Consider the following 11026-nt stretch of genomic DNA (forward strand, 5'->3'; position numbering starts at 1 on the left):
TCAAAGAGGAGGTTAATGGGGTGTAAATTTAGCGTGAAAAGTTCGAACGATATAACTGCACTAAACATTTTTTTAAGTCACATGGTTTCTTGGAAAGGTTGGCTATACAGAAAATAAAGTGGGCGCTAATATTAAATGCTTGAACCACCTGACGGATCCGCCTTTGTCTCGCTTTCTTTTTAAAGGTATATAAAACGCTGCTTAAAAATCGGTATTTGAAGTGCTGGGAATGTACTGCGAAACAAAGAGCTAGTTTGAATAGTAATACTATGATACAGTGTCTAGTGTTCATTGAAGTACTCTATTGTCCTACTAAGGAGAACTGAAGACATACAATAGATACAATCAAGTCAATAATCTCACACACAAAAATTTAGTCTTTGAAAATTGATAATCATCCTTAACAATGTGATTGGCGCGTAGCCCGGATGTAACCGAATGTGACAAAGAAAAAGTCTTACTAGAGTATGCTTGTGATTGGCGCATCGCCCGGATGTAACCGAATATGGCAAAGAAAAAGTCTTACTAGTGTAGACTTACAAAGAAACTTTAGTTCTGGAAAGTCAGGCGTTTAAACTTCGTTTGAAGGTACTCATCATGCTTCCAAACTCTGTTGATGTAATGTTATAGGCCACAAAAAGATGGCAAAGATGAACACCGCCTCGCCTTATACTATCTATGTGTTATTGTTTCTGTCAGTGTCCACTGGAGTATGGGCCAAAACAGTTTTGAACTCGTTCACTTCAGTGCCAAGTGTGAGCTCTGTCTGCACAACGCTCAGTGGATTTATCACTCGCAATGTCGTCTCTTGCATCATGGCTTGCGGGCAATCGCCGACCTGCTACGGCACAAAGTGGACGTTGAACAAGACCTGCTCCTTCCTGTACTACGATTGTTTTTCCACGACGTCATTAGGGGGAGCGCAGTTAATAACCAGTGATAAAATTTACAAGAGGAATATTAGAAGCTGCCAGAACAACAGCACGTGGGTAAATGCAACGGTTGGCTGCGCTTGTGTAAATTGTTGGGTAGGTAAGTCGTCTGCCCTTTTGTTTTATGTTTAAGATGTAAAAGAGTAAAATATAACAAGAAAGACATAAAAAAAAACAACTTATACGAAGTGTAATTGTATCAATTAGTTTGGATCAGTCATGCAATTAAATGTGTAATAGATCTAGACCAATAACAATAAAACTATGCGATTAATAATATTTTTACCAATTGTTTTTGTTTAGCGCTGTTTCATGCTTTTAGCTTTCTCAATACGCTATGATTCTATCACTTGTCTGGGTCAGTTGGGAAAATGGGGGAGGGGGGGGGGAGCGGGATATCCCGGTGGATTTTTACCAAAAATGGGTTTTTAAAAGCATTAAAAAAAAAGGTGAATTCGAACTCGTGGCTCACGCCTCCTCGGGCCGACGTGCTAACCACTCTGCTAGTGAGGTACTTATGACTAGAGAAGATTGTATAGTTATAGTATTGTTTGTTTCAATTTAGAGCGGCGACCTTTAAAGGGGACTAATTCAGCCTATACCACCATTTCAGTCAAGTACAATATCTTTCCCTTGTTCGAGATACCAAACACAATAATTAACTACTAATAGTTAATTAACTAATTTTTTTTTTCAATTGATTCTTTTGTTGTCAGGTACAAGAAGTAATTGTGCAAACTTTCAGCTTGATCCGAGATTGGGTGTCAGAGAAATAACATGTACAGACGAAACGAAGAACAAACAATAGAGAAAAAAAAAGATTACTTAAAAAAAAAAACAAAGCTTATCTAAGGGAAAGAACCTCTAATTAATTCTATTTATCTAAATATATACAATAAAATTAATTAATTAGTACTAATTTATTAACTAATTGGTTAATTTTTGGCTAATTGGTTAATTCGTGTATTGTCATCGACTATGAATAATTATGCAAAATTTCAACTTCATCCGAGAATGGAAAGTGAGAGAAAATAATACTATATATATATCTATATCTATATCTATCTTATCTTATCTTATATAATACAGACGTTACTTCAAAAAAGAAGATGACTGCATCCTACGCGTCATGCATTTAGTCATGCATATTAACCAATGACTTAAATTCTGCCAAGTCACTGGTTTTCCTGGCTAGCTCAGGCAACCCATTCCATGCTCTAATAGCACTAGGGAAGAAGGAGTATTTGTACAAATTTGTCCTAGCATATGGGACGAGGAATGTGCCTTTATCTTTGTGTCTTTCAGAGTATTTTATTAAATTTTGTTTTTGTATTTGAAGATTATGGTTCAGTGTTTTATGTATGATTGCTACTTTACTTTTGAGCCTTCTGTCCTGAAGGCTTTCTAAATTTAGTGATTTTACTAAAGGTGTTACTCTAGTCAAATGTGAATATTCGTTTGTTATGAATCGCACTGCTCTATTTTGTGTCTGTTCTAGTTTCTTAAAGTTTTCTTGAGTTGAGGGGTCCCAAACGGAGGATGCATATTCTATTATTGGCCTAACCAAGGTTAAATAACATTTTAGTTTTATGTTCTTATTTGATTTATAGAAATTTCTTTTAATAAATCCTAATGCTTTGTTTGATTTTTTTTGTAGTTTCATCAATATGTGGATTCCATGACAGTTTTTCATTTATTATAACACCTAGGTATTTGCGTTTTTAGTCTGTGTTACTGGTTTGCCATGAATAAAGATAAGTGGAATTAATTTGTTTTAGTTTTTTTGTTCTCTTAACAACTGACGTTTTTCTGGCTGGAAAGACATGCTCCAATTTGATTCCCATTTCTGTAATTCATCTAATTCTCTTTGTAAAATATCTGTGTCTTGTGTTGTTTTTATTGTTCTATATATTATGCAATCGTCTGCAAATGATCTGACTTTTGTTCCGGAACTAATGCAATTTGGTAAATCATTTATGTAAATTAAAAATAGTAGTGGACCCAAGACTGTTCCTTGAGGTACACCTGAGTTTACTGTTATCGGTGTTGATTTAGAGCCATTTATTATTACAGTTTGTTCTCTCTATACCTATCTATCTATCTATATATGTATATATTAGTATCTGTACATGTGGATGTAGGGTCTAAAGACATACATTTTTGCCATTGTTTAAAAAATGATTGTGTAACAGGGCATGCGTGAAAGAGTGGAAAGTACAGTTCTCCTTTCAGGCCTCGCAATCGATGGGGCATATGATGTAATGTGTTATGGTGAGTGTGTGTTTCTATGGTGACGTGGGAAGAGGTTAGCGATTGGTTGTGAATGATGCAAGATAAGCGACATTGTCGTCAACGGTCTTAGAGAGACGACTCCAGAACGCCTGACTGAAAAGAAGTGTTTTTATAGTGAGTTGGATTTTTTTCCCCAGAATACCATTTTATAGTATTACTAAAGTCTACTATCATAGACATATTTCATTTGTTTAAATTGTAATAGCTGCTATTGTAATAAAAGTTATATTTAGGTATGTTCGCAAAAAAAGTTATTCAACTTATTTCAGGTTTTATAATTATACAAGTTAAAATATAATACACCTAGAGCGCTTAGTTGTCTACCAGCAGTTTGGTGCTACAAGTCAATGACCGTCCACAACAAAAGGGTCATCTGTTTTTATAGCTGACGTTTACCGAGGGTATCATGTAGCCAACACAACGATCGATCGCCTTCTACTTCTACTAATGTCAGGTACCCATTAAAGTTGGGTGTACCCAGGGGCGTCCTTAAAATCCAGAAATGTAACATCTTCACCGGGGATAGAATCTGTGACCACCTTTCCCACAGCTTTCTTTCTATTTCTGAAACACAGTTAATACATGGCTAAAGTTCCTCTTCTTCTTCGTTCTCATGTCGGAGGGTTCAGATCAGTAATCCTATATCTGAGATGAACCTTGCAGTGGTGTCCAGATCAGGCAGTTCAGATCAGTAATCCTATATCTGAGATGAACCTTGCAGTGGTGTCCAGATCAGGCAGTTCTCCGTTTAGTTTTTGTTCTATAGGAAGGTTTTGGGGCCAGAGTCTTGTTAGGGTCTCTTGATATAGTATGCTGCTTTGAAGGACATGGTCTGCATTCTCTGGTGATGCTCCACAAGGGTAATTTCTCTCGTTCCGACATTAAGTTTATGCTTCCGGAACTTATGTCTCATTCTTCATACATGTAACATGTCCCTTTTATCTATTCGTGACAGGATACTACTGTGAGCGCTATCCCAAGAACTGCAGCGAACTAGTGAGCTTCGGCTACCCCAAGACATCGCACACCTGCAGACTGGACGCCACGGGAGATGGTCAAGCTGTGGGAGTCACCAAGTGCTCGCTCTTCGACAGCGGCTCCGTCTTCACCTCCATTGTCTTCTCCAACAGCACCGCCAGCGCTCACAACCGGTCCTGGGCGGCTTACGAGGGCGGCTTCCGCAACAACTCCAATGACTTTTTTGTCGGCTTGAAACCGGTTTGGGCTTTGAACAATTACCAAGGGCTGACCACGGTGCGTGTTCAGGTGGACTTCCAGAGCAACGGCGTGGCTTGGACGTGGTCCCGTGAGAGCACTAACTTCAGCATGCAGAACACGAGTAGCGGGTAATTAAACTTTTGTTTGAAATAGAGTATCTTACGAATCCACAGACCATTCTATTTACCTACACGATAGATCATGGAAAAGACTGCCCCAGACTTGCTGATCTCCGCCTCGACAGGTCTAGGAAACCAAAAATTCTCGACCTGTATGGCGACGTGTATGCACTACGCAAGACAGCAGGGTTTCTGTCCAGGGCTTTTGCCTCTCAAGCCCTCATTCAAATGGAGTTTGATGATGATGAGGATGACGAATCAAGAGACCATTCTATATATCTACAATATAGATCTTGGAAAAGAAAAGAGTCTTGAAGTGTGGGCGATTTGAAAATAATTAAAAAGAGTAGCCTGCTCTATGTTTGCAGTCAGGTCCGGCCTTAGGCCGATTTGACCGATTGCTCCTATTGGGCCACGCGCCTGGCAATTAACACTATCAGTCATGGCTCTTGTCACTAGCTTTTAAAGATGTAGGACTTAAAAGTTTAACATATTTAGTCTAAGCCTATCGTATGATTGGCGTGGCTTAAAGGCTTAACATATTTAGTGTGGGCCTATCGTACGATTAACGTAACTTTAATTAGCCCACATGCACTTATTGCGTTTGACTTGCTTCCTATGCATGTTGTATAACAAATGTTGGTATAATGATCTAATTAATAGTAGACCTAATAGTTGTTATTTAAATAAACAAAAATTAGAAGAGGGGACCTAGCAAGCTTCTATTAAATTGGGCCCCACTTTGTAACACCGGCCCTGTTCGCAGTGTTGGTTTCGGTTTAAATCTATATATTTTTAATAATGCAGGAGACATGCAACTGTCACGTGGTGCACGAGTCGATGTTTCCATAGACGTGTGTAGCTAAGATATTTTGTCACACATTGGCTTCTAGTAGCTTCGAGTTTCTTCAAAGAGTATATAATAAATGGGGAAATAATGAAAAAGGGAACAAAAATCGTGCCACTACTGGAACTTAGGGCTTGGGAAAACTATAAATAGAAGACTTGTTTCTTATAGAAAAACTAGTCCAGTCAGTCCATAAGTTTCAAGTGCTAATTAAGTCTACATTTTAATTGAATATTAGGCCTAAATCTGAATTATAAAATGTATAATATGTATAGAAAATACAATCAACATACATATTGGAAATCCTTCTGGACCAAGTAAAAAACAACGGAGGTTTGGGCCACGAGGCCTTCATAAGCTACAAACAAACAAAAAAAGACGAACAATTAAAACTAATAGGTTTATAATAAACTTATCTTTATCTGTCCGTTGTTGTTATCTGTCGAGACAGAAATGAGCTGCGCTGGTGTAAAAGCGCGGGGAACCGGTGGGAAGTGGTGCGGGGTCTGACTGCAATAAATAGGAAAACAAAAGTGTGGGAGGGATGTTTGTCCACATCTCATACTAAAGAAGAAACAGATGACCTTAAAATCATCTGCCCTATTACAGGGCCGGTCCTACAGATTGCGGGGCCCTATGCGAAACGGATTGCGCGGGGCCCAGTCTGGGTAGGGATAAGGATAATAAGTGAAAATTAAGATTTTGTATTAGATGGCAAGGTCTGTAAGTTGAACTTTACTTACTTTATACCTATTCAGAAAACTGTGTTGGTTATTGATCCCGTGAGGGTGGATGGTGCCTGCGATGTAAATAAGTTTATTTTCAATCTTCAGATTCTAAATCAGCACTGTCCTGCTAGGTATGCTCCTGGGTGACAACATCAGTTGTTGTTTTTTTGTTCTGCACTTCTGTAAGATGTGAGCTCAATGTCTGCCGAACAAACCTCTAAGTGAAACCTTTTAAAAAACAAAGCCCACATTTTTAAAGTACAACCACAACCACTGTTCTCTTTCTTCTCCCTTAATCCACAGCTACAGATTCACGTCTGCCAAAGGTTTACTGATCACAAACTCTTACGTTCCAGGTACTATCAACACGACGTACACCCTTAATGACCTACTGAGCCTCAGCCAGGGTGCCGCCTTCTCCACCTACGACATGGATCAGGTAGGATTTGATCATCCTTTATTCAGACTCTTTAGTTTGACTACATCAGAGCAATAAGCAATGAGAAAGTTTAGATATGGAACAATCTTTTTTTTTTTAAATATATATATATATAATCTAAGACAACGTTTTAAATTGTTGACTACTATTTGTTTACTTTTTTCCCCATTGATTCATTTTTCGTCTTTCTAGGATAACTTTACGACGAAGAACTGCGCCTCGCTTGCTGGGGCGGGCTGGTGGTTCAACGATTGTTCTAACACGGTTAACCCACTGGGTTTAGCAGAGGCAATCCGGATTCCAGGAATAAACATGCAAGATCCAGAAGTCCAGAGCTCGTTTAAGTTCTTCACCATGTACTTTTATAATAAAGTTTAGCAATCAACACTTCTTACAGTAAAATTGCTGTTTTTAACCACGAGAAACTATGTTTTTAACCACGAGAAACTATGTTTTTAACCACGAGAAACTATGTTTGAACCACTATTAACTATGTTTTTAACGACCTGAAACTATGTTTTTAAACACGAGAAAATCTGTTGCTAACCTAAGAAAGTCTGTTTTTATGCAGTTTTCAAACCAAGTAAGAACTTAGCGGACAACATATTGGTAGCTATTGTTTAGTATGACACCACAATGTATCTCTTGTTTAATTCATTCAACTATTTTGTGTAACATGTCATTTGGCACGGCTAGCATTATACAGTTATAAACATACAGTTTCGTTTGTAATATATATTGTAATAAAATGTAGTGTTATTACTCACAGACAGGAAATAGTTGTAGTTTGTGTTTCATGTTCTACATTTTTTATAAAGATGTTTACAGTAGCAGCAAAGGACACGACTAGATGTTATTCTGATGAACCGTTGGGGCACCACACATAATCTGTCGACGGTCTTCCGACATCACTCTCTCTCTTTTGCCTTAAGTAGAATCTCTTCCCGTGATAGGCATGTCCACTCTTTGATTCTTTGCCTACTTCCTCTTTTTCCTGGTAGGGTGTTGTTCACTGAAGCTAAGCACCTTCTATATATCCGAGAATCATATTTGAAACTGACACATGATATCTGGACTTAAAAAATAGGGCCCAATATGTCAAATAGCTTAGGGCCTTATGAAGTGTAAATCCGACCCTGCAACTAAATAACTTAGCTGGGGCTATTGTATTAAGCTACTGTCATAATTAAAAGTCTTTTTTATATGACAGATGTCAGACAGGGCTTTAAACAAAATCACAATAAAATAAATGAACAAACCAAACTACAGTTTACATCTTGTCGCGTAGCAACCATGGCGAGAATGGATACGTTGCCCGGGCCCACAAGCTACAGGGCACAGGAACCCTTGTTTTAAATTCTTACTAATGTTATTTAGCAACCAACTTTCAGGGGGAAAAAAAAGGAGGGGTGTGCATCATCAGTCTAGAAACCGGGCTCCCGGGTACCTATCTTCGTACGGTATCTACATCTGGTGCACATCTATCACCTTCAGCTATCCCTTAGTCTGTTGGACCGTTGGGGCACCACACAAGATCTGTCAACCTTCTTTCTCCATTCCTCTCTGTTCTTTGCCTTGGATAGAATTCCATTCCCTGACAGGCCTGTCCATTCTTTGATGTCTTCCCATCGCTTTCTCTGTCTTCCTCTGCTACTTCTTCCTGTTCTCTGAAGAATGGTCAACGCGAGCCCTGAGGACTCTGTGATGTGGTCATAGATTTTGAGTTGACGTTTTTTTTTTTTACAGTGGTTAGCAGGTCATCGTCAACTGGTGCACATCTAGAACTTGTGAAAAATAGGCTGTGTTGACAGTGTCCAGATCTAGTTTAGTAGACTGCACATTAAAAAAAAAAAAAAAAAGGAATTCCTGCCAACTTTAGTGTTGTGTTTTCAGCTAGTATTTCCGAAATGGTTCAAATATTTGTCTCCTCTAGCCATTCTGTGGCCTGTATATACATTACCAAAGGGCAACTACTCCAACTCTAGCAAAGATCGTCTGCACCGTTTCATTGTTTTCTTGATCACGAAACATTTACCTAGACACAAACAAGAAGGGAAAAAAAAAAAAAGGTCACAAGCGCAACACACTAAGCACACAGTGCATGCATGCGTGCATTAACAAGAAACTAAAAATAGAATTTAGGGTAAGGGGAGAGAACGAGGACTAGGAGGAAGCAACTCTTGAAAAATAACGTGTTTACAAAAGTTGGCAATGTAAGTAGGTCATGTTCTGCCCTCTCCCCGCTAGGTGGCGTACAAACACTGCGCGCTGCACAAGGACAGAAAGTTAAAATAATTTGGTCGTTGTTGTATCACTGTCTACTGTTTACAAAAACGCAGGCTGTGAGCACATGTTGTCTTCTCCTGAACAAATATGTCCTAGTTTTTGGACAGTTTGAGACATCAGCTGTCTGTTTACATCCCCAAAAACCTTTTTTTTTTTTCAGAGAGGGTGTCTGCAACAATATTGACTAAATGAAATTAAGCTATCCATTTTACATCTTATTCTTTTTTTTTTTGGGAGGGGGTGTTGGGGGTGGAGCAGATGAGACACTAATGCTGAATCTTTGACAACTTCACGCCTAGATCCTCTGCTATTATAAGTGAGTCTACGAAGGGCAAGTCGACGTGCCCCTCAACGTCATTCACCCAATTTTATTTTTTTCATGTTTACTTTTTTCTTCTTCTTTTACCTGGCACCGTGCCTTGTAAGATTATTATTATTTTTTTTTTTTAAAATCCGTGAACTATATAGACATGCATAGAGAATCAAAAGACCCAATTGTCTGCTATCGCCTCAGTATTAAGTTTCGTCACTCCCACGCGCCGCACTAGTCACGTAAAGGACAAGAGGCGTTATTGTTAAGTAAGGCTTCGTTCCGATGGTCACTAAGTTCACAAAATTGGTAACTATGGTGACACATTTTAGTCTGGTTACATCCATTTCATCTGTTTACATCTGAATTGTTTACTGGTTGCATGACCGCACCACAAATAGTGATGTTCTTGCGAATGTTTGGACGGTATAGAGAGTAATAGAGACTATAAAAAGTAAAGTACCCCTTTCAGATCTTGTGATCTATAGGGCAGATGATGTTAAGGTCATCTGTTTATTTGGCCAACGGTTAACGAGCAGGGTGTTATGTGGCCAGCACAACGACCACCCGCCTTTACTTTCCCCAACTAAGGTCAGGTACCCATTAGAGTTGGGTTGACTCAGGGGCGCCCTAAAAAATCCCGGAATTTAAATCTCAGTCTTCACCGAGATTCGAACCCCAGGTTCGGAAGCCAGGCGCTTAACCACTCAGCCACCGCGCCCCACATAGACTCTATATATATCTATACACTCTGTAAAGAGGAACTGCTTATAGATTTAGTTCAAATAGCTACACTGGGCAGGGCACGTATACAGAATGGATATAGTTATAGCTCCGTATGCCATATGCCAAAGGTAATCGTTTTTTTTGTGTGATATGAAAGGTAATCGTTGTTTTAGTGATATGAAAGGTAATCGTTGTTTTAGTGATATGAAAGGTAATCGTTGTTTTAGTGATATGAAAGGTAATCGTTGTTTTAGTGATATGAAAGGTAATCGTTGTTTTAGTGATATGAAAGGTAATCGTTGTTTTAGTGATATGAAAGGTAATCGTTGTTTTAGTGATATGAAAGGTAATCGTTGTTTTAGTGATATGAAAGGTAATCGTTGTTTTAGTGATATGAAAGGTAATCGTTGTTTTAGTGATATGAAAGGTAATCGTTGTTTTAGTGATATGAAAGGTAATCGTTGTTTTAGTGATATGAAAGGTAATCGTTGTATTAGTGATATGAATGGTGGTCGGCATAACAGAGAAACGGAAACGCTTTAAAAACAAGCTTAAGCGCCAACTTGCTTTAACTGGCGTCGAAGAGAGTCCCAGGCAGCAGGCGGCTTCCGAACGAGACGGCTAGATTTTTTGTACAAAGACCGCTGGAAACACGTTTGAGACCAAAAGAAAATCCACTGCCTATGGCAGACGTAGACGAGGAGAACAGCGCTGCCATAAGAAAAGCGTCAGATTAGAAAAAAAAAGCAAGGCCAGTGACACTAGCTCCAGCTGGAATAACCTGCCCAGTGTACAGCCTAACATTCCGGGCTCACATAGGTCTCGCCAGCCACATGAGGAGGCACAAAATCTCAGTGCAAAGCCCTCAGCCCCGTGGATGACAAAAGTTGTCATCATCGAACCACAATGGACGATCTATATATACATGCGAGACATTGATGTCGTCTGTCAAAATTAAGTAGAGACTAAATGTGGCTCAACAAAAATGGCTAAGACGAATTTTATGGGTCAGTTACAGAGCTTGGGTCTCAAACAAAGAAATCCTTTGCCGAGCTGGGACTCGACCATTCTAATGAGGTTGAAATCGAGCGTCGCATGATGTTTGCGGGTAATGTCCAACATAATGAAT

The 11026-nt window shown here is 39.0% G+C and overlaps 1 protein-coding gene across 1 annotated transcript; it reads left to right on the forward strand.

Moving 5' to 3' along the window:
* The first annotated feature begins 241 nt into the window (after window positions 1–241).
* Window positions 242–7343, forward strand: LOC106060924 (uncharacterized). The gene is made up of 4 exons (XM_056043720.1): window positions 242–1032; window positions 4180–4570; window positions 6440–6575; window positions 6768–7343. Exons 1-4 carry the CDS (start codon window positions 642–644, stop codon window positions 6951–6953), a joined length of 1104 nt encoding a protein of 367 aa, XP_055899695.1. The 5' UTR covers window positions 242–641; the 3' UTR covers window positions 6954–7343.
* The last annotated feature ends 3683 nt before the right edge of the window (window positions 7344–11026 follow it).

The sequence above is a fragment of the Biomphalaria glabrata genome, chromosome 10 (genome assembly GCF_947242115.1).
Source record: "Biomphalaria glabrata chromosome 10, xgBioGlab47.1, whole genome shotgun sequence".
Taxonomy (NCBI): domain Eukaryota; kingdom Metazoa; phylum Mollusca; class Gastropoda; family Planorbidae; genus Biomphalaria; species Biomphalaria glabrata.

Bases quoted from the DNA above. Each gene is read 5' to 3' on its own strand.
- LOC106060924 (XM_056043720.1), top strand. From the start codon at position 642: ATGGCAAAGATGAACACCGCCTCGCCTTATACTATCTATGTGTTATTG. The intron at 4,571-6,439 runs GTAATTAAACTT...CTTAATCCACAG, and splicing joins ATGCAGAACACGAGTAGCGG to CTACAGATTCACGTCTGCCA. The intron at 6,576-6,767 runs GTAGGATTTGAT...TCGTCTTTCTAG, and splicing joins CCACCTACGACATGGATCAG to GATAACTTTACGACGAAGAA.